Raw genomic sequence first — 23,401 nt, 5'->3', positions numbered from 1 at the left:
CACACTCACTACTCCCACACCCACACCCCACACTCCCACCTCCACACTCACTAATCCCACACCCACACTCCCATCTACACACTCACTAATCCCACACCCACACTCCCACCTACACACTCACTAATCCCACACCCACACTCCCACCTACACACTCACTATTCCCACACCCACACTCCCATCTCCACACTCACTAATCCCACACCCACACTCCCATCTACACACTCACTACTCCCACACCCACACTCCTATCTACACACTCACTAATCCCACTCCCACACCCACGCTCCCATCTCCACACTCACTAATCCCACACCCACACTCCCACCTCCACACTCACTACTCCCACACCCACACTCCCATCTACACACTCACTACTCCCACACCCACACTCCTATCTACACACTCACTAATCCCACTCCCACACCCACGCTCCCATCTCCACACTCACTAATCCCACACCCACACTCCCATCTACACACTCACTACTCCCACACCCACACTCCTATCTACACACTCACTAATCCCACTCCCACACCCACGCTCCCATCTCCACACTCACTAAACCCACACCCACACTCCCATCCCACACCTCACTACTCCCACACCCCACACTCACTAATCCCACACCCACACTCCCGCCTCCACACTCACTACTCCCACACCCACACTCCCACCTACACACTCACTAATCCCACACCCACACTCCCACCTACACACTCACTAATCCCACACCCACAATCCCACCTACACACTCACTAATCCCACACCCACACTCCCACCTCCACACTCACTAATCCCACACCCACACTCCCACCTACACACTCACTAATCCCACACCCACACTCCCACCTACACACTCACTAATCCCACACCCACACTCCCACCTACACACTCACTAATCCCACACCCACACTCCCACCTCCACATTCACTAATCCTACACCCACACTCCCACCTCCACACTTACTAATCCCACACCCACACTCCCACCTCCACACTCACTAATCCCACACCCACACTCCCACCTCCACACCCACACCCCATCCCCATACCCCACACCCCACACCCCACACTCCCATCCCTACACCTCGCTACTCCCACACCCTGCACTCCCACCTCCACACTCGCTAACCCATGGCCATGCTCAGTGCTCTGTATCCCCAGGAAGACTCCTCATCTCGCCTGCACCCCCTTTCACACTCAGGTCAAGGCCCCAGGAAGCGCGTGTGAGTGGGGCTGGGCTCCGTGGAGCTGTCAGGAGCTCCGGCCCTGGCTCCCTTTGCAGGAGGTGGACGGTCCCCAGCCACAGGCTCAGAGCGCCCTCCCCGTGCGGGTGGTCCTGGGTCAGGGCACACTAACCTGGGGCTGGTCACAGGGAGGCGTTGACAGTCAGGGAGGTGCCACCGGGTCTTGGGGCTGTGTGAGGAAAGGGGGTCCAAGGCGGCCTCCCAGCAGGGGCGGAGATGAAGAAGAATCCACCCTTCATTCCACAGAAACCGATGAAACGTGGCTGTGGTTCTGGGTCACATGGCTGGGAACTTCAAGGTCAGAGTGCTGAAGGGCACAGAGTTGGGGGGTTGAGGCCACGGTGGCGAGAGGAGAACGCAGGGTCCCTGAGAGGAGCCCTGATGGGGCGGAGGCAGGAGCCCTGGGCTAGGCCGATGGACGAAAGCCGCCTGGGGGCCTCCTGGACACAGAGATGTCCAGCGGGTGACGGCTGTCCTGTGTCCCTTGCTTTCTTTCCATCTGGTGCCTCCAGCCCCGGGAGAACTCTGGGCCACAGCATCTAAGATGGGAAACAGGGAGGCGATGAGCCGTAGGAAGGAAAGGTGCAGCCATGTGTGAGTGCGAGGAGACTGGGCCCCGGGGTGGAGGGGCCAGGAGGACACGGGGTGGAGGGGCCAGGAGGAAATGGGGGGTGGGGGCCAGGAGGACATGGGGGGGTGGGGGCCAGGAGGACACGGGGTGGAGGGGCCAGGAGGACACGGGGTGGAGGGGCCAGGAGGACACGGGGTGGAGGGTCCAGGAGGACACGGGGATGGAGGGGCCAGGAGGACACGGGGTGGAGGGGCCAGGAGGACACGGGGTGGGGGCCAGGAGGAAATGGGGGGTGGGGGCCAGGAGGACATGGGGGTGGAGGCCAGGAGGACATGGGGGGGTGTGGGGGCCAGGAGGACATGGAGGGGAGGGGCCTGGAGGAAATGGGGGGTGGGGGCCAGGCGGGCGCGGGGTGGAGGGGCCTGGAGGACACGGGGTGGAGGGGCCAGGAGGACACGGGGGTGGAGGGGCCAGGAGGACACGGGGGTGGAGGGGCCAGGAGGACACGGGGTGGAGGGGCCAGGAGGACACGAGGGTGGAGGGGCCAGGAGGACATGGGGTGGAGGGGCCAGGAGGACACGGGGGTGGGGGGGCCAGGAGGACACGGGGGTGGGGGGGCCAGGAGGACACGGGGGTGGGGGCCAGGAGGACATGGGGGTGGGGGGGCTAGGAGGACACGGGGGTGGAGGGGCCAGGAAGACATGGGGGGGTGGGGGCCAGGAGGAAATGGAGGGTGGGGGCCAGGAGGACATGGGGGGGTTGGGGCCAGGAGGAAATGGGGGGTGGGGGCCAGGAGGACATGGGGGGGGTGGGGGCCAGGAGGACACGGGGTGGAGGGGCCAGGAGGACACGGGGGGGTGGCAGGACGACATGGGGGGCTGGGGGGCCAGGAGGACATGGGGGTGGGGGGCCAGGAGGACATGGGGGTGGGGGGCCAGGACGACATGGGGTGGTGGGGGCCAGGAGGACACAGGGGTGGGGGAGCCAGGAGGACAGGGGGTGGGGCCAGTGTAGACAGAGCGTCCAGCCCCCGGCACGCAGGCTGTGTGATGCCCAAGTTCTCATGGAAGGGAAGCGCCTCCCAGAGCCAAGGGCTGGGCATCCCGTGCTGGACTGTGCTGTCCTCTCCCGGCCCCTTCATCGCGGGTGTGAGTCCTACGCCAACTGCAGCCCCGCCGTCACCGGGCCTGAGCTGGGGTCCTCACAGGCCCGGGCCGCTCCCCTCTCCACCGGGATCCTGCTCACAGGGTGCGGCCAGGCTGCCTCCCGCGGTTCCTCCGGACAGTAAGACTGTGTCAGGGCCCTGAAGACCCGCCCTGGCCAGTGAAGCGGACCAGTGTGTCCGCAGTCGCGTTCCGTCCTGGGCCTTCTGCTTCCGGCCTTTCGCCTGCCGAGACCGCTCAGGTCTGTGCCATCATAGTCGCCGGCGCCATGCTCGGCATACAGGTCGCCGGGGTCATCGGAAAGGACTTTCTGATCATCCCTCGCCCCCTAGGGAGTGAGGAGGTGGGCGCCATGCCCCCTGAAGGCCCTTTCAGGCGTCATTCCATCGCTGCCCCCCCCCCCCCCACATCTTCCAGCAAAGGTGCCAGTGGAGCCGCTGACCTGTCAGGGTCTTCCCTTCTCCCCCTCCTTGCCCTGGTCACCTTCCTGTCTGTAGGTGCCTTGCGGGGCTGCCCAGGGCTCAGGTACGACTCAGCCTTCCCCGAGGCTCCTCACGGCCCCGCCCTCCTCCAGCTCTGGCCTGCCCACCTCCCAGCCCCACACGCACCTCCCGGCCCCACGCATTAGGGCAGCCAGCGGGAGCTGGACGCATGGGTTCAAGGCCTGGCTCTGCCCCTGACCCCGGCATGACCTGGCATTTCTCTGCTGGGGCCTCCGTCTCCTGAGTCATGCTAACTGGCACGCAGACTAACTCCACCTGCTTAGCCAAGATATACATCTCGGTTATATCCGATTTATACACAATGGGGTTTCTTTTCGCCGCTTCTTATGGAAAGACTTGGATGCATCCTCATAAGCTAAGTCATGTCCCCTGGCCTACGGTAACACCTAGAGCAGCCGTGGGCAAACTACGGCCCGCGGGCCGGATGCGGCCCGTTTGAAATGAATAAAACTAAAAAAAAAGAGACTGTACCCTTTTATGTAATGATGTTTACTTTGAATTTATATTAGTTCACACAAACACTCCATCCATGCTTTTGTTCCGGCCCTCCGGTCCAGTTTAAGAACCCACTGTGGCCCTCGAGTCAAAAAGTTTGCCCACCCCTGGTCTAGAGTAAGCAGTTAGTCTAAACAACGGGGCGCAGGTATTCTAGACCCCATAAGAGGGTCCCTTCTGGCATGCCCTGTCTGCAGTGGGGCACCTCATCTTTCTTTGGGGATCCTGCTGGAATCCAGGCCTCGGTGAGCCCTCGGTGTGTCCCCTGGGCTGCGGGTGAAGGAGAGCGAGCAGGTGGAAACCAGGAACCAGGAGGGGTGCTCGGGCTGCGGACGGAGGGTGAGGGTGAGTAGATGACGTTCCCCTGGGATTTGGAGCCCCCTGTTTTAAAGGGAGGCTGCCCCGAGTTGTGTTCACAATGGAATGGGTATCCGCTCTACCTCACTGCGCGGAATCGGAAATGACAGTGTGTTGCTGTGACATCAGCTGGCGGCTCCTCTTTCCAAGCTGCCTCTCCCCAGCAGTGTGTGAAGGGGCGGGGCGGGGCGGGGCGGCGGAGGCTTGCGGGGACCCTCGTGTCTGCTTTCCCTGTGCGGGCAGGAGGCCGGGTCAGTGAGCGCTGAGGCGCTGTGGCCAGCGGAGGGCAGTCGGCAGCCCTGGGGCGGGCGGGTGGGGAGAGGTGGGAAGGGCAGTCCCTCTGAGGTGCTCTAGAGGCAGCAGTGCAGCTGGGCTAGAGTCAAGCTGGGAAGCGGAGGAGGGGGGGAGGGGGGAGGGAGCGAGGTGGCCGCAGAGCCCGCCCCAGGGGCCAGGCCCTCGGCCTCCCAGGCCAGGGGTCCCCAACGTGCACACAGAGGGGAATGTGGGGGAATATAATGTTCCGAACCCCCCTCCCAGCTCCACTTCCATCTACCTGGCTTCCCCTCTCCCCAGGCCCCTCCCTCCTCGCTTCCTTCTGGAAGCAGGATTTCTGTCTCCTGCTTCTCAGCGCCCTCGGGCAGCCCGCTCCCCGCTCCCCGCAGCCCGCTCCCCGCAGCCCGCTCCCCGCAGCCCGCTCCCGCTCCCTCTGCAGACAGGCTGGTGTGGGAGGGAGCAGAGGCTCAGTACTTGACCTCAGTACTTGGCCGCCTGATTCAGGGTCAAGGGCGTGGTACCCACGGCCCATCAGGGACACCGAGGAGCCTCTGCTGCTGTGTGGCTGGGCGGCCGGCCCGGGGGGCTGGGAGGAGCAGGGCGTGCTTCCCGTGTGGGTGGCAGCGTTCCTTTCAGCAGGCTGGACCTCCACAGGAACGTTCCCTCTAGAACACAAAGGCAGGTCTTTGTTCCTGAGTGGGGCCTTCACATGCTCCGTGATCCAACTGTTGGATCAGAATTCTGCCCCCTCGCCCCGGGTTGGCTCAGCGGGTGATGCCACGCTGCGTGGACCCGACCAGGTTCTGCCTTGTGCTCCCTGCTCCTGTCCTCACTGGATCCTGGCCCCAGGGGCTCTCCCTGCGCTGCCTCTCAACGGGAAGCTTCCTTGGCTGACATAGCGGAGCCCTGGTGCCACCTGCCTCTCCTGGGAAGGAAGCTCAGGCGTCAGGGGTCGGCCTTGGCCCCTGGCAGAACCGGAACAGGGTGCGCCTTCCCGGAGCGCAGCCTGTGTGGTGGGGTTCACCTTAACCTGAGCGTCTGTGGAGGTGATTGGGGGGCGGGGGGCACGGCAGGGAAGGCCCGGGACCTTGACGTGTGTCTTGTCTACCCCCGGGGGGTCCCACTTGCCTCCCGCCCTCTCCTGGCACAGGCTGTGAGGGAGGCACGGTGGGAAGCCTGGCTCACTTGTCCCTCCCTGTCCCCTCAGCACTCAGAGCAGAGCCTGGAGGACTGAAGACTGGCAGTGTCCAGTCCCATCCTCCTTCCAGGGCCTGAGTCCAGGCTCCTCACGGCTGAGCCAGGAGCAGCTGTAACTTGAAGATGTGACTTGGAGATGAGACTTGGTCTGAGAAACAGCAGTAAACCCAGCCCCCGGTCCCCAAAACATAAAGGTCTTACAGCTCGGAGCTGCTTAAAACTCACTTTCATACTTTGCAGAGTGTATTTGGGACGAAACATCCCATGATAAAAGAACTGATCGCAGGTAAACTCATTCCTTATTACAGAGCTTGGCTCATTAGAGGGCAGGAGGCCATCCAGCCACCAGTCATCAGCCTCTCCCCACACCAACAGCCGCCTAAAACCTAAAAGCCAAAAGCCCCTGAGATAAGCCAGCACTGGCTGAAGCCAGAGTTGCTCATGGAATGAGTGCTGTTGACATCGTTGCTTCCCGGAGACTAATACGCCCAGACCCAGCAAGTTTAGGAAGCCGAACCGGAGGTGCCTGCCTCAGCCGGGACCCTGCGTGGGGCTGAGTGGCCTCGGGTTGGTGTGCGCCGCCTGCGGCCTGCACGGCAAAGCAGAACAGACCCTCTCCGGGGAGGCCTCCCGGGTCAGGCGGCTAACGTCCCCCAGAGTAAACCTAGCAACTGTGAGTTCACACTCAAAGATTACCAAACACGGGAAATCACGTCATGTACAATTGGGAGGCACAGAAACAACAAACACCTTAAGGACTCCCCGCCCCCCCACCCTCCCCAAGAAATTGAGATTTTGGAATTTGATACAGAACATAAAATACGTAGGAAACGGAAGAAATGAAAAAATGGGTAAAACAAATGTGCTGGCAACAAAGACTAACAAAAATAACCAGGCAATTTGCAAAATAACTAAATAGAACATTTAGAAATAAATAATATCATCACTGAAATGGGAAATTAAATGAATGGATTAAACAGAACTAGAGAGTGGAAAATAAATCTGGAACTCTTACCCGGAATGCAGCACAGAGAAACAGAAGTGGAAAACATGGGAAAGCTGTGAAGTGACAAGGAAAATCGTATGAGAATATCTAACATGGTCATAATCTCGAGAAGAAAATAGAGACAGTGGAGGAGAGGCAATATTTGAAGAGAGAAGGGCTGAGAATTTTTCATTATTGTTGAAATGGGTGATTCTCCAGGAAAAGGAAACAACAGAATACGCAGAAGCAAATCCACATTTAGGCTCCGGTCCAGTGAAACTTCAAACACCAACAGAGAAAAATTAAAAGGCAGCAGAGAGAAAAGAGAGAATATCTGTGACAGAATGAAAATAAGCAGCAACAATGGATATGTCATCTTCAACATCGGAGTCAAACTAATTACCAACCAAGAATCGTGCACATGGCCACGCTGCCTTCCAGGTGTGTGTTACTTGCCTGTTGGTGCAGAACCCGCGACCACAGGCCCAGCAGCTGAGCACACATGCCTTTGTTATCTCCTGGTTCTGTCGGCGCCTGCAGCACAGCTCACCCGGTTCTTTGCTCAGGGCCTCATCAAGCTCAGCCTGCATGTTGGCTGGAGTTGGGACCCAATCAGGAGCCTCTGAGAAAAGACTCACCTCCGACTCCCCGGGGTGTGGGCAGAGTTCATCTCCTGTGGCAGGAGGACGAGGTCCCTGTTCTCCTGCTGGCTGTGGCCAGGGGCTGCTCTGAGCCGCTGGAGGCTTCCCACAATCCCTGGCCACGTGCTCACATCATGCCCTTACTTTTCCAAGCCAGCAAGGGAGAGAATGCTCTGGCTTCTGTCTGCCAAGATCGAATCTGACATAACTACCATCACGTGAGTGACAGCCGTCACCTTGGCCATAGGCTATGAGAAGCAAGTCCCAGCTCCTGCTCCCATCAGGAGTAGGGAGGTCACAGCGACAGGCTGGAAAACTGAAGTTGAAATTCTTGGGGATTCCTTTACAGGCTTCCCATCACAAGGGTGAAAGAAAACATTTTCAGGTAAACAAAGACTGAGTTTATAACTAATAGGTCTTCATTAAAGAAATTCCCAAAAGGTGTTCTTCAGGAATAAAGAACATGGCTTGAGGCTGACTGAGACTCAAAAAGGACTGTGAACACACCAGTTCATTGCTGTGTCGTATTAGTTATCTATTGCTGCGTAACAAATCACCCCAAACTCAATGGCTTGGAACACAGACATTTGTTACCTCCTACAGTCCTAAGGGTCTGGAATCAGGGAGCAGGCGACTGCTGAGGGCAGGCTGTCCGCCAGGGGGCACTTCTGTGAAAGCTGGAGCATCCGCTTCCTGGCTCACTGAGTGCTCCTGGCAGGCCCTCCCTCAGTGCTCTGCCACAGTGGGCCCTCCCCAGGCTGCCCGAGCATCCCTAAGGCATGGCTGGCAACTTTCCCCAGAGCAAGCAATCAGAGGTAGAGGGGGAGGGAGAGGGAAGCTATGGTACCTTTTATGATCTAATACTGAAAGTGACATGTCAGTTCTGCCATATTTTATTGGTCATACAGACTAATCCTTGTGGAGGGACTACACAGGCATGAAAATACCAGGAGGGCCCAGCCGGTGTGGCTCAGTGGTTGAGCGTCAACCTATGAACCAGGAGGTTACGGTTCGATTCCTTGTCAGGGCACATGCCTGGGTTGTGGGCTCGATCCCCAGTGTGGGGCCTGCAGGAGGCAGCCAAACAATGATTCTCTCTCATCACTGATGTTTCTGTCTCTCTCCCTCTCCCTTCCCCTCTGAAATCAATAAAAATATATTTTAAAAATAAATAAATACCAGGAGGAATTGTAGGCTGGCTACTGCACTCGAACAATAATAGCCTGTCTATCAGGAAGGGGTTATACCTAATATTTATCACACCTTATAACAGATGTCTGTAGTCTTCGGTAAATTGAATACTGACTTAGTCCAGGCTGCAGAACACCATGTACTGGTGGCTTATAAACAACAGGCATTTACTTCTTATAGTTACAGAGGCTGGAATCCCAAGGTCAGGGTCCCGGCAGATTCGGAGTTCTGTTAATGGAGTTCTGCTTAATGGAGTTCTGTTTCCTGGTTCATAGACAGCATATCCTGTGGAGCCCTGGCAGGAGGAAGGGGCTGGAGAGCTCTCTGGAGTCTCCTATATAAGGGCACTAATTCCATTCACGAGGGCTCCACCCTCATGACCTGCTCACCTCCCAAAGGCCCCACCTCCTAACACCATCACAGTGAGGGTCAGGTTTGAACGTGAATTTTGGAGGACACATTTTACCCAGAGCAAATATATGTGGTCATTCCAAAGGCAAAAACTGAAAGACTAGAAATAGGTTGTATAATTTCTCAGTAGAGGGAGAAAGTGAGTAAGAGAAAAATTAATAAAATAAATTTTTTTAAAAAACAAGAAATATACACAAGGAAAGTAATGGAAAAACAGGTGGTAGAAATTAGACCAAATATATCATCACAATAAAGTTAAATGGAATAAATTTGACAGTTACTAGAGATTATTAGGTTCAAATTTTTAAAAATCTAGCTCTCTTTGCTGTTTACAAGATACACAAAATGCATAAGGCACAGGAAGGTAGAAAGTGAAATAGAATTTGGGGTAGAGAGGACCACTATATAATCCTGAGAGACCAATTCACAGGACAGGACTGGGGTGGGAGTTTACAGTTGCCTGTGACCTTCCTCCGAGCTAATGAAGCTGTTGTAATGATCATCACCTGTATGTCTTTTCCCATACAAACAGCTGTAAACCTAATTTTTCCCACTCCATATAACAATTTTAAACTTTGTTAGAATATTGTAAGGAACAGAGGGGTAAATGTATAAGTCCTCCCCATAGTATAAAATTTAAAGCACCTATCTCAATTTTTGATAAGTCAAAAAGAGAGAAAATACATAGAAATTTAGCATGGTTAATAATTATAATTTAATGGCATATAGAACCTTCTTTCCAACAATGAGAGAATTCACAACCTTCTAATACATGAAACAGATTTTTAAAATATCTAAATCATAAACTTTCAATAAATTTTGAGGGTCTGTACCCTATAGACCAGTGATGGCAAACCTTTTGAGCTCGGCGTGTCAGCATTTTGAAAAACCCTAACTTAACTCTGGTGCTGTGTCACATATAGAAATTTTTTGATATTTGCAACCATAGTAAAACAAAGACTTATATTTTTGATATTTATTTTATGTATTTAAATGCCATTTAACAAAGAAAAATCAACCAAAACAATGAGTTCGCGTGTCACCTCTGACACGCGTGTCAGAGGCTCGCCATCACCACTGTAGACCGTGTCCTGACCACATGCACTTAAGCTAGAAGTCAGTAAAAATAGTGAATTATAAATCACTGTGCATGTGGACATTTCAAAAACACTTCTTACTGCAGGCGTCCAAGAAGCGATTTCAATGCCAGGTTAAAGTACTAAGAACTAAACAATGATCAGAAAATACATTTCAAAACTTCTATGTTGGAGTGAAAATGACACTTAGAGGTTATAGTCTTAAGTGCTTATATTAGAAAATAAGAAAGGCTAAATACTAATATATCCAACATAAGGCAAATAAAAAGAAAAAACAAGGGAATAAATTCAAGAATGTATAGGGGAACGTTAAGAAAAATTTAAAACACCTCGTGGAGGAGTAACAAGACCAAGTGGGTTCTTGGAAAAGCTTAATAAAATAGGTAGCCTCTGATGAGATTGATCAGGAAAAAGGTTATCACACACAAACAATATTAGGAATGTGAAAAAGGGCATAACCACAGATCCAACAGAAATTAAAATGCTAAGAAGACACTAGAAACAAGTTTATGGCAATAAATTTGAAAGCAGAAAAGATAAGTTCCCATTAAAATTATAACTCAACTAGAGGCCCGGTGCACGAAATTCGTGCAAGGGAGTGGGGGGTGTCCCTCAGCCTGGCCTGCACCCTTGGGGGATGTCCGACTGCTGGTTTGTGGAGGCAACCGGCAGGGCACTTGCCAGCTGGCCCCAACCCCTGATCACCGCTGCAAGTCGCCTCCCTCTGGGGGGGCAGTGTGCATCATAGCGACCCGTTGTTCCGCTGTTCGGTCAATTTGTGTATTAGGGCTTTATTATATAGGATTATATAGAATATATTCAAGAAGAAATAGAAATTTGAAGTGTTGTAGCCATTAGTTAATTGAATAGGTGATTTAAAATCAATAAAGAAAATAGTAAGCCTAGATGATCTTACAGGGGAGTTCTAGTAAACACTCGAAGAGCAGACTATCCCAATAAATCTTGTCACTTGGTTAGGTACTTGTAGGTTATCTCTGCAGGCTTTTCCCGGGAACAGCAAGGAAGGGAGCACTTGTCCTGTGAAGCCAAGGCTACCGTGATGCCCAAACCAGGCTAAACGAATCCAATAAAGTAAAACTCGCAGCCCATTCTCACTCACATGGATGCAGAAATCCTAAACCAAAATCAGCAAACCAAACCCACCAGTTGATTAAAAAGACGGTACATTGGTTGTACCCCAGAAATGAAAGGATGACTTAACACTAAGTAATTTGTATGACATACATATAATTTACTTAATTGATAGATTAAAGGAGAAAATAAACATCTTGGAAAACCAGAAATAGAGGGGGACTTTTAAAACATTAGAAGCCCTAGCTGGCTTTGCTCAGTGGGTAGACCATCGGCCTGCGGACTGAAGGGTCCCAGGTTTGATTCCAGTCAAGGGCACATGCCGTGGTTGTGGGCTCCATCTCCAGTGTGGGGCGTGCAAAAGGCAGCCAATCAAATCATTGACGTTTCTATCTGTCCCTTTCCCTTCCTCTCTGTAAAAGGATATTTAAATGAAAACAACCATTAAAACACTATTTAAAATCAATAATTTCCTTTTTATGGCTGATATATAGCTATCACATTTTATTTATTCTCACCACATGCACATAAGGCAATTATGTGAGGTGATGGAGGCATTGACCTTATCATGCAGTCATTTTAGAGTATATGCGTGTATCAAATCACGTGGTACATAGTAAACTTACACAGTGTTGCATGTCATATCTCAGTGAAGCTGGGAAAAATAAAAACACACAGTAAAATAACATCAGTAATAAGACCATATGTGTTTCTGTTTGTGTGTCTGTGTACGCGCAGGCACTATCAGTACGTCTAGTCTACATTTCACTAAGAATAAGATAAGACATAGAAATGAACAGTGTAAGAACTGGTAAAGAAGAAACGATACTGTATCATGTGTGCATAGAATATCCAAAGCAATCTAAAGGTAAATTAATAGAAATAATAAGAGAGTTTAACAAGATTATTGGATTTAAGATTAATATGTAGGTCTATTGCTCTTCTCTATACCAGCAAAAATTAGAAAACATACAGAAGACATCGCATTTAAAATAGGAATAAAAATTATAAGGGACCTAGGAACAAATAGAAGATGTCTAAGAGCTAAAGGAAAGCATTAATGAAACTTTATTAAAGGACATTGAAAAGGTCCTAACCAAGTGAAAAGATTTATTGATAGGAGACTCAAGGTCAGATAGGGGTCTCAAGGTCAGTTAAATGTCAGCTTCCCCAAGTTGTTCTATATGTAGATTCGTGGCAATTCCAATGAAAATCCCAACAGTTTTAGATGAATGTGACACCCTGACTCTAAAATGTATAGCGAGAGTAAAAGGTCAAGAATAGCGAAGACATTCCTGAGGGAAGAGGACGAGAAGAGAGAGCAGAAAGAAGGGAGAAGCTTCTCCACGCGTGGGGAGAGCCTGCGAAGCTGTGGGACTCGGACACGGATGCTCTGCAGGTGCGGATGCTCGACCAGGAGACCCGAGAAGGGGCCCTGAAATCCACAGCTGCACAGACACCAGCGGCTTGACAGGTGCATTGTGGGTCCTGAGGAAAGGGGGAGCGGGGCCCACAGAGGGGGCGTTAGGTCCCCACCTCACCCAGACATCAGTTCGGGTGGAATCAAGAAGTAAATGTAAAAGACAAAGCTTCACCATTCTGAGAAGAAAAGTCTGACTCGGCGACAAAGGACGTCGTAAACGACACAAAAACCTTTGCTTCACATCACATTAAAACTACGGAATTCTGTTCATGTGAAAGACAACTTCAGAAAGTGAAAAGACCAGCCTCTAATTGGGAAGAGACAGTTTTGATATAAATGACAATGATTTAGTACTCTAAATAAGAAATGAATAGTATAGCAACTCATTTTAAAATAGAGCAAAAGGCATGAAGAAGAACCAGGAATGGCAAACGATCAGAAAAAAGCCCAGTTCGACGTCTAAAAGAAAATCAATACCACATTTTAGCCCTCTGGGTTGGTAGGAATTAAGCAGTCTGACCATATCAAGCACTGACGGTTATGTAGAGTAATAGCTGCCGCGCAGCTGGTGGGATATTCAAGTGGAGATGATTACTTAGGAAAACAGTTTGAAGTTATTTTGGAAAGTTGACGATTTGCATAGTGTGCCACCCAACAACTTCACTCTGGACCTGTCTCTAGAACGTCATTTTTCAAACTGCTGAGGGCAACCCATTCGTGAACCTGGCCATCTCCTATAATAGAAGGGTAATATGCAAATCAACCAAACATCGGAACAACCGGTCGCTATGACATGCACTGACCACCAGGGGGCAGATGCTTGGTGCAGGAGCTGCTCCCTGGTGGTCAGTGCACTCCCACCGGGGGAGCACCGCTCAGCCACAAGCCAGGCTGACAGCTGGCAAGCACAGCAGTGGTGGCAGGAGCCTCTCCCGCCTCTGCGGCCGCTCTAAGGATGTCCGACTACAGCTTAGGCTCGCTCCCTGGAGTGGGCCTAAGCCGTCAGTGGGACATCCCCTGAAGGCTCCCAGACTGCTAAAGGGTGCAGGCCAGGCTGAGGGGACTCCCCACCCCTGAAGTGCATGAATGTTGTGCACCGGGCCTCTAGTTTAAAATAAAAAGGTAGAATAGGAAATGTCAGAGGGCATCATTCATTTTAAGGTTACATATCATCTGGTGATACTGTTTCTGGTACTGAGGAATATGATTTACACTGGGTTCCCGTGTAGAAAGCATTGCTTATGACAGAGGTGTCAGAGATTTGAAAGCCAGTGCCTTTGGAACAAACTCTGACCTGGGTGCGCCCTGGCGACGTGCACAGAAATGCTCACAGCTGCATTATCTGTAAGAGCACACACTTGGGGGCGGTGGGGCGGGGGGAAGATGCTCACTGACGGGAGAAGGTAATTTACTGGCATAGTGGACGGAATACTACACAACACTGAAAATGAATGGGCTGTGCTTACAGGGAATAATATGGACAAATTTTAGCAACATAATATTGAGCAGAAAGCTGGGCCAGTGTGGCTCAGTGTTTGAGCATCAATCTGTGAATCAGGAGGTCATGGTTGATTCCCTGTCAGGGCACATGCCCAGGTTGTGGCTTGATCCCTGGTGTGGGGTGTGCAGGAGGCAGCCAATCAATGACTCTCTCATCATTGAAGTTTCCATCTCTCCCTCTCCCTCTCTGAAAAAAAATTATAATAAAAATATTGATCAGAAAAAGCCAGATTTAGGAGACTGCAAAAAAACACACACTAAGATATATATCATAATTATAAAGCTCAAAAAAGCTCCACTAAACTGTATCTTATTCAGATATATTTTAAAAAGGAGAGCAGGATGGATACTCATCCACCATGGGTAAAGGAATGACATGCTGACACATACTTCAACATGGATGAGCCTTGAAACATGCTAAGGGGAAGAAATCAGATGTGAAAAGCCCCATGTATATGGTTTTTTAAAATATGAAATGTGCAGGGTAGGCAAGACCATAGGGACAGAGTAGATGAGTGGCTGTCGGCGGGAGGGAGAAGGGAGTGGCTGACAGTGGGGACAGGTTTCTTCAGGGGGTGATGAAAACGTTCTGAAACTGACGATGTGCTTGTACAGGTCTGTGAATATACGAAAAGCCATTGAGCTATGCCCTTTCAAATGGTGAACTGTATGGCTTGTGATTTATGACTGTAAAGCCTTTTTTGAAGTGGAGCAAGGGAATCATTAAAAATATGTATGTTCAGGGAACTGTCTCCCTCCGGGGCAGGCGGATAGGGCAGAGGGAGGAATAGCTAGGTAAGTGCGGCAGTACTGGTGAAGTTCTAGTTCTGAAGTTACTCATCGGTGGGTGTTTATCTTATTACTGTGCTTTAGTGTGTGTATTATAAATTCTTAATGCATGTAAAATATAATGTAATATTTAAAAGAAACAGTTATTAAATGAGGTACCATTAGAAGCAAAAGGGCCTTTTGAAGTATCTCCTTGGAGTCTGCCTGTGTGCTGGGTGCAGAGTCTGACCTCTGGTGGCCGAGAGGGGAAGGGCACTGGGCGCTGGCCTGGGCCAGGGGGAGTAGAGGGCGAGATCCCTGGGCACAGCTGGTCCTGACCACCGGGAAGATGTCCAGGAGGTCCGGCCACTGCCCGTCGCACCCCCGGGGGAGGAGCAGACAATGTTGCTTCCCTGGTTCAGGTTCCCCTTTGTCCTCTGTGGCTTTTCACCCAGGAGTGAGGTGTGTGACCGCTGACGCCCGTCCCGGGAGGGGACACCCACCCAGGGCCGTCCTGAGGTGGTGCCCAGAGCACGGTCTCTGCATCTCCGGGGCGGGGGCCTGGGCACCGATGCCCAGAGAGCCCGCCTCCACCCCTCCGTGTAGTGAAACGGCCTCTGGAGGACTGTGCCCGGAGCCCGTGGGCATGGACGGGGGCGTGTGAGGGTGACTTGGGGGAGCTGCCTGCGTTTCAGGGTTGCCCACCGCCAGCTGGACCGGAGCTGGCACAACAGCATCTAACCTCGTGGGAGGCAGAACGGCCAGCAGTGTGTCCGGCTGTGGGGACCAGGCCCGGAGTCCCAGGCGTCCTAAGAGCCAGAGCTGAGGGGGTGCTGAGGGGGTAACCAAGGGCTCATCTGCAGGCCGCTAGGCTGCGTGGCTTCGGGGCCCAAGAGGCGGGGGGGGGAGCGGCTGGGCTGCGGGACCCCAGCTGCTGCTCTTGGATCCTGGGTGTCGCTTACCTCTGAGCTCCGGTCCTTCCCTCAGAGGGTCCGTCCCGGTGGCCGCTGGCCGAGCGGGTGCAGGTGGTGACGGGTCAGTGCGGGAGAGCACCGCGTGGGGCCCAGTGTCCGTGGCCTCTGGTCGGGCTGAGAGTCGGGCTGGGGGTCGGAGCAGGGGTCTCCTGCCCAGGGCATTGCTCCTCCTCCCTCTTCCCAGACGCCATGGAGGTGCTGCTCATCCTGCTGTGCGGCCTGCTGGCCCCCACCGTCCTGGCCAGTGGTGAGTACGTGGGACCCGCTCCGCACCCGGCGCTGTGGCTGTTCCGTGCTGGCGGGAGGTCCTGGCTCTTGGGCTTTGGGGTTGGGGCTCTCAGAGTCTCCGCATCTGGTCCGCCCTGCTCCCTGAGTCAGCAGAGGAGTCCTGGGAGGCGCGGCGATTCCCGGCGCTCCCCTAGCCTGCCCCCCAGGCTCCCGCAGGCTCTGCTTTAAGCCTCAGATCACCAGCCCCTGGAGATGTTGGGCCGGCACTGGGGGAGGCTTCAGCCTCTGGCCTTGTGCCAGTCCGTGCTTGTCCTGGGCCTGTTTCCTCATCGGTAAGGAGGAGGGATGACATGAGAATGAAGGGACCGTGACTGCTGTACTGTGAGCACTTCTCCCCGGGGCTCCCATGTGCCTGCTTCCCAGGCCCCTCTGCTAACAGGCCCTGCTTCCCAGAGCCCTTTGCGGGAGGGAGGCCCGGGGGCAGGCTGTCTCCTCTTAACCAGGTGGTTTACTTTTGCAGCCAGTGAGCAGGAGAAGGAACAGGACCCTTTTCATTATGGTGAGTGGTGAGGGCATCCCTGGGGGCCGGGGGGGCTCATGAGGGGGCACAGCCCATCCGGTGAGGGACAGGCAGCGCTCCCTGGCCCTTCCTCTTCTCCCATTTCTCCCTGTTCCTTCGACAGATTACCAGACCCTGCGGATCGGGGGATTGGTGTTTGCCGTGGTCTTCTTCTCGGTCGGCATCCTCCTCATCCTGAGTAAGTTTCTCTGTTCGCCCAGGAAGAGCAGGGTCTCTGCTCAGTGGTGGGGAGAGAGAGCAGCGTGGGAGCCTGTCTGTTCTCCCTGTATCTCTAGGACCTACTACGTGCTGGCACATAATAGGTGCTCAGTAAAACAGGGAAGCACGAACAAGTACATGCTCAGTGAAATTAAGCGTAGATGGGAAGGAGCTGGTGGCCCCTGGTGCTGTGCCCAGAAGGGTGTGAGTGGGGGTGTCTCAGGCCATAGGACACAGCCTGTCCTGTCTGGGGGGCACCCTGAGGGATGGTCCCCCGGATTTGTTTGCCCCGGGTAAGCCTGGTCTGCAGGGAGCCCTCTGCACTCGCACCACCAGCAGACCCTGGGGCAGGGTGTAGCCCTCGGAGCTGTTGCTGATTCTGGGCCTCAGAAGAGCCCTCCCCCAACCTAGGCCACGCCCGGCACCCCAGCCTGCACCCTCTCCGGGGCAGCTGTGGCCAAGCAGGAGCATGACCTTGAACGCAAGTCGGAGGATGACCTCGGGTGGTTTCTTTGCCTTTCAGGTCGCAGGTGCAAGTGCAGCTTCAGCCAGAAGCCCAGGTAAGGGCGCCCTGGTGTGGACATTCGGGTGGCGGGGGGGAGGTGGAGGGCAGGGAGGGGCCTCCCGGTGTGCCACCCACTTGAGTGGTTTTAGGTTCTTAGCTTGGAAACTGGGAAGCAGCCGTGTGCCTGGAGGGTGGGGCAGAGTGTTGAGGGTGCCAGGTGGACTCGACGGTTAGCTCCTTCTCCATTCCGATGAGCGTGGGGCGGGAGTGGGCAGGAAGGTGCCGGATCCGAGAGAAGGGGCAGGGGCCTCGGGCCTCCCGTGAGGCCCTCTCCTCCCCTCAGGCTCTGTGACACGGGCCAGCTGGTCGCTGAGGCCCTCTGAGCTGAGGAGAAGCCTGGCTCCCGTCACCACAACCCTGGCCACCGCCATGAGCAGGGGAGCACTGGGCCTCAGAAGCCCAAAGTCCGGCAGGGCCAGCCCAAGACCCCGGGGGGCCCTGGGTCACCCCTTCCCAGTCAGTTCTTGGGGGTTGACACTGAAGGGTGCCTGTGCGTCCCCTGGCTCTGCCCTTCAGCCCCAACTTCTCCCTCCCCCTGAGCCCCATGCGGGTGGAGGGCTGACCCCCAGAGGAGCAGGGCTCACCCTGGCCCCTGACGGAGACTGGCTTGTCCCCCTGCAGGGCCCCGGGCGACGAGGAGGCGCAGGCGGAGAACCTCATCACTGCGAATGGTATGTCCCGGCCGCCTGCCCGTCCCTCCCCCCGACCCCCGACAGGCCCCTCCCGATGGCTGTTTGCGGTGTCTGCTCAGTGTCGGGAGTGGCACAGCGTGTCACAGCCCCCGTCTCATGGCATGTGCCCACGGCCCGTGAGGCAGGCACCCCCGTCCAACGTTCAGGAATGTGCCCTGTGCCCGGCCTGTGTGACCCGGAGTCCCACCCCAGGCACCTCTGCCCTGTGGGTCGGCTCCCCCAGAGTCGGCAGCGGTGGGGCCGCTGGGAGGGAGCCCGGTCCGATGGTCTGTCTGTTTCCTTCCCAGCAGCAGAGCCCCAGAAAGCGGAGAACTGAGGGGCCCTCGCGGAGGTAAGGCGCCATCTGCGGGCCCTCTGTCCTTGGCGGGGAGGGGTTGGCTGGCTGTTGCCACGGGCACCGTGTTTACTGTGAGCAGTGCTCTCTGGAGGCTCGCGTCTGAAAGGAGGCGAGACAGACGGACGCAGCCCAGGGGTGAAGGCGAGACAGACGGACGCAGCCCAGGGGTCGGGTTAATCAGGCTCCGTCCGAGCTGCCACATGGGCCTGGCTTGGGAGAGGACTCGTTAGCGAAATGCTTCTGGCATCAGGTGGCAGGAAGATAGCGGCTCAGAGACGACTCAGAAGTGCCTCGGGCCATTTTTTATAAATAGCTGTTTATTATGAAACTTTCCAACCCTGCACAAGTCAGGAGAGTAACCGCGGCAGCGAGGTCACAGTTCGATTCCGGGCAGGGCACACGCCCAGGTTGCGGGCTTGGTCCCCAGTGTGGGGCGTGCAGGAGGCAGCCGATCCATGATTCTCTCTCATCACTGATGTTTCTCTCTCCCTCTCCCTTCCTCTCTGAAGTCCATAAAAATCTATTTTTAAAAAGTCAGAAGAATAATAGTCTATGCCACCCCCTGCACCCCCATCACTGCCTGCACCCCTGCACCCCAGCACTGCCCGCACCCCTGCACCCCAGCACTGCCTGCACCCCTGCACCCCAGCACCCCCTGTACCCCTGCACCCCTGCACCCCCTGCACCCCCTGTACCCCTGCACCCCCTGCACCCCTGCACCCCAGCACTGCCTGCACCCCTGCACCCCAACACCCCCTGCACCCCCAGCACTGCCTGCACCCCCTGTACCCCTGCACCCCTGTACCCCTAGCACTGCCTGCACCCCCAGCACTGCCTGCACCCCAGCACTCCCTATACTCCCAGCACCCCCTGCACCCCCGCACCCCCAGCACTCCAGTGTCATCAGGGCTCGGCGTGTAGGGCACTGTCCGCAGTGTCCTTTCCATTGTCCATTGTCGGGAGCAGGGCAGCAGTGCCCGCTCACTGCCTTCCGTGTTCACATGCCGCCCGCACCCTCAGGAGCCACAGGAGCGGGCAGCGCAGCTCCCCCCACTCAGGGACGAAGCTGAGGTCAGGGAGGCCAGAGCGCTGTGAGTGACCGTGGAGCCTGAGCCCAGGCCTTGGATTTAGTGCCAGTATCCGTCCTCCATCCCCTCACTTCGCCTTTTCTTCCCCTCCTCCCCCTCCTCCTCCTCCTCCTCCTCCTCCTCCTCCTCCTCCTCAGGCACATGCTTTTGCTCTAACGTGAGTTAGATGAGGTTTCTGGATGCGCAGTGCCTGGTGCCACGGCGTCTCGGGTCGCAGAGCAGGTGTACTTCTCAGTGTGCATCCTTCCTGGGGCTGTACGTCCCCCCAGCAGCCCCGGGGGTCAGGGGGTCTCAGCTCCGAGGGGGGCTCAGGAGCTGGTTCCCAAGCTGAGCTGGAGGAGGCCATGCCCATCCTTGGAGGCAGGGGTCCCAGCCTTAGCCCGGCGTCTGTCCACTCCACGGCAGCTGGCGGTCAGCATCGGGGCGTGGCGTGGGGAAGCTGGAGGGTGGGGCCTGGAGCCAGCCGCTGGGAGCGACACGGGGTGTCCTGGGATGGAGACTCTGGGTTTGACAGTTTCCGTGTCAGCCAGGCTCCAGCCTCCAGGGGACCCTCCCCCGAGGCCCCCCTCCCAGGCCTCCATCTCTCCCCGTCTCAGGCGTGTCCTCCTGCTTCACCCGGAACCTGGCACTTAGGATGGGTCTCACCCTGGGAGTTTTAGGGGGCAGAGGAGAGGGGCTGCTACAGACAGGGAGATGAGCAGTTAAAGATTTCTATTTTTATTTTATTTTTTAAAAATATATTTTGTTTTATTGATTTCAGAGAAGAAGGGAGGAGAGAGATAGAAACATCAATGATGAGAGAGAATCATTGACCGGCTGCCTCCTGCGCGCCCCACAATGGGGAATGGGGATCGAGCCTGTAACCCGGGCATGTGCCCTGACCCGTAATCAAACCTGGTTCATAGGTTGACGCTCAACCACTGAGCCAGGCTGGCCAGGCAAGATTTCTCTTCTTAAAATCCTCACCCAAGGACTTGCCTAGAGAGGGGAAGGGAGAGAGACAGAGAGACATCTGTGTGGGAGAGAAACACTGACTATGCGCCCAACCAGGGACCGAACCCGCAACCCACTGGCAGCCTTTCGGCGCACAGCACGGTGCTCAGCCAGCGGAGCCACTCCCGCGGGGCGGTTTCTGCAAGGAGCCAGGGCTTCACGTTAGCTTAGCGTCTCTCCCTCTGCAGAACCTGGAGGCAGCCCCTGGACCTTCAGATGCGAATGTCGATGCTTAAGAAAACCAGCCACTCCAGCAGCAGCTCTTTCCCCAGAAGTAAAGACCCGCGTCTCCCGCATCCCCGTCCCCGTGAACAGTCCTCCACTTAGTGCCGCGACTGAATCCGCCTTCCCACGCAGCCGTGACGTGTCCACTCCCGTGACGTGTCTGTGTGTGTGTGTGTCTGTGTGTGTGTGTGTGTGTGTGATGCCTGTGGTCTTCGTGGCTGCTTGTCTGTGGCTGTCGCTGTTTCCTGAACCTGGACTCACCTCCTGGGCCGGAGCTGAGCCGCGTCACCATCAGCTCCTCCTGCTCCCGGTGCGCCCCCCCGCCCCCCCCCCCCGCCCCGCTCTGGGGTCTGCTCGCTCCTGAGACCAGTCCCCTCTCTTGAGGTAGAGGTGGTGAGGGTGGGGCCCGGGAGGGAGTCTCCACTCGTGGGGACTTGGGAAGCTGTGCACCAGCTTTGTGATCTTCCTCATGGCCTCTGCACTCCTTTTCAAGAACCTGTTTCCACATCCCACCCCTGACCTGGCCTGTTCTGAGGGTCTCTTAGCAACGGAGGCTCACAGCCAGGAGCTGGGAGCCAGCTGTGCTTCAGGCCCGAGCCCTCCCCGGCCTCTTCTCCTGGGACTCCCCCGGCTGCCTCTGCCCCGCCCCATGCAGAGGCCAGGCAGGCAGGCCGGCTCCCCTGGGAATGTGCCCTTGCATATCTTCTCAGCAATAACCCCTTGGGCTCTGGACCCCCGCCCCCGCCACCTCCCCGCTTCCGAGACTCTGACTTATAGCCCAGCTCCTCTGTTCTCGGACCCCCACCCTCGTGCTGGGTCTGGGGCAGGCGATCCATTCTGTTGGGGCCAGCTTCCCGGGAGGCAGCGGGGAGAGCCAGGGGCCTCCATCTGTCCATGCCAGGGGTCCTCAAACTATGGCCCGCGGGCCACATGCGGCCCGCCGAAAACATTTATCCGGCCCGCCGGGTGTTTTTGCCGCCGCTGCCTGTCCTGCTTAGCAGCCGACGCGTCCCGGCCCGCAGTGCGCATGCGTGGAATGTCTGAGGGACAGTGAACTGGCCCCCGTTTAAAAAGTATGAGGACGTCTGGTCCATGCCGTGGCCAGGTGAGCAGTGATGGCCTGCGCCCTCCCTCCACCTGTCACTGCCAGGGGGGGGGGGGGGGGTGGAGTGGCCTTGTTGTTGGAAAACAGACAGAGGTCAAAGGTCATAAAGAGAGTGGGAAGCCAAACCAGCCCTGCCCCTCCCATGCATCGTGTTACCGTGGAAACGAGGCGAGCGTGTGATGGACTGTTGTCTGCTGTGATCTGTCCTCTCCACACGGAATAAAATACCATTTGTTTCCTGCGGCCGGGCTGCGTTCCTTTCTGGGAAGGACTCAAACGTGTGAAGGGCCGAGGGACTCCACCTGGGTCGGAGGGAGGCGGTGGGGACTGAAGGGCTGAGCGGTGCTCGATCGGTCCAGCTGCTTCGTGCATGTCTGCCACGCCCCCACCCCCAGCCCCACTTCTCCTGGATCCCCTTCCCCCTCCCCCTCCCCCTCCTGTTTCCACCCCCTCTTCCCAATCCGTGGGCCCAGGACCTGTGCCCTCAGTGGCCTAACTGAGGGCTCCCTGGCCTGGGGCAAAGGTTCTAACCCAGGGGTGGGCAAACTTTTTGACTCGAGGGCCACAATGGGTTCTTAAACTGGACCGGAGGGCCGGAACAAAAGCATGGATGGAGTGTTTGTGTGAACTAATGTAAATTCAAAGTAAACATCATTACATAAAAGGGTACGGTCTTTTTTTTCAATAGTTTTATTCATTTCAAAGGGGCTGGATCCGGCCCGCGGGCCATAGCTTGCCCACGGCTGTTCTAACCTCTCCCTTTGGTCCATTTTGGGGGCCGCTACCTAAGGATTTGACAGAGGTGCACAGGTGACACTTGGGTTACGATCCAAGCCTTTTATCTTTCTGCCAATCCAAATGCCCCCTCCTCCGTGAAGCCTTCCTGGACTTCAGGGAGAATCGGCCCTTTTTTCCTGTGCCCCAGTCACACTGGCCCGCCTTCACGTCACAACTAACACTCCGAGCCTGGAGCCAAGCGTAGAGCCAGGCAGAGGATGCTGAACCAGCTGTGGTGACATCACAGATGGGGCTGCAGCCCAGGGCACTTAGAGCGACTTTCGAAGGCATTCCAACGAGGTTGGTGAAAAGTGCTGCTGGCCACTTCCGCACAGCGGGGTCAGCCCCTGGGGCCATCGTGTGCACCCACCTCCCACCTCTGCGTGTTTGGTGTCTTCATCGGAGACAGTCTCTGGAGGCAGGGGCTGCGTCTTACTCTAATGTAAGATACCTGGGACTCACACAGGGTCCTAGAGTCTGTCTAGGGTCTGTGCGTTCAGAGCCGCAGGATTACAGGTCCTGAGGGACTGGGGGTGGGGGCCCCAGCCACTCCCTGCTGCCTCCCTGACCCACCTCCATGCTCCCTGCTGCCTCTCTGATCCACCTCCCTGACCCTCCTCCGTGCTCCCTGCTGCCTCCCTGACCCTCCTCCGTGCTCCCTGCTGCCTCCCTGACCCACCTCTGTGCTCCCTGCTGCCTCCCTGACCCTCCTCCGTGCTCCCTGCC

At 55.6% G+C, this 23,401-nt stretch overlaps 1 protein-coding gene across 2 annotated transcripts in view; it reads left to right on the top strand.

The window, feature by feature from the left end:
* The window catches only part of FXYD6 (FXYD domain containing ion transport regulator 6), a 37,092-nt gene extending 14,951 nt beyond the window's left edge, over window positions 1-22,141 (top strand). Inside the window, exons 2-8 of one of the 2 annotated variants that reach the window (XM_081099711.1) lie at window positions 16,072-16,134; window positions 16,636-16,674; window positions 16,799-16,873; window positions 17,417-17,453; window positions 18,080-18,129; window positions 18,441-18,481; window positions 20,757-22,141. In XM_081099711.1, the coding sequence (XP_080955837.1) occupies window positions 16,077-16,134; window positions 16,636-16,674; window positions 16,799-16,873; window positions 17,417-17,453; window positions 18,080-18,129; window positions 18,441-18,466 (285 nt within the window). In that variant the 5' untranslated portion in view covers window positions 16,072-16,076 and the 3' untranslated portion in view covers window positions 18,467-18,481; window positions 20,757-22,141. Of the gene's footprint in view, window positions 1-16,071; window positions 16,135-16,635; window positions 16,675-16,798; window positions 16,874-17,416; window positions 17,454-18,079; window positions 18,130-18,437; window positions 18,482-20,756 lie in introns of both variants that reach the window. The other variant, XM_081099710.1, reaches the window with a different exon arrangement.
* Window positions 22,142-23,401: the final 1,260 nt, after the last annotated feature.

Source organism: Myotis nattereri (genome assembly GCF_964212035.1).
Source record: "Myotis nattereri genome assembly, chromosome: 9".
NCBI lineage: Eukaryota > Metazoa > Chordata > Mammalia > Chiroptera > Vespertilionidae > Myotis > Myotis nattereri.
Note: the sequence above shows the minus strand (reverse complement) of the source record. Positions and strands in the feature narration are given on the sequence as shown.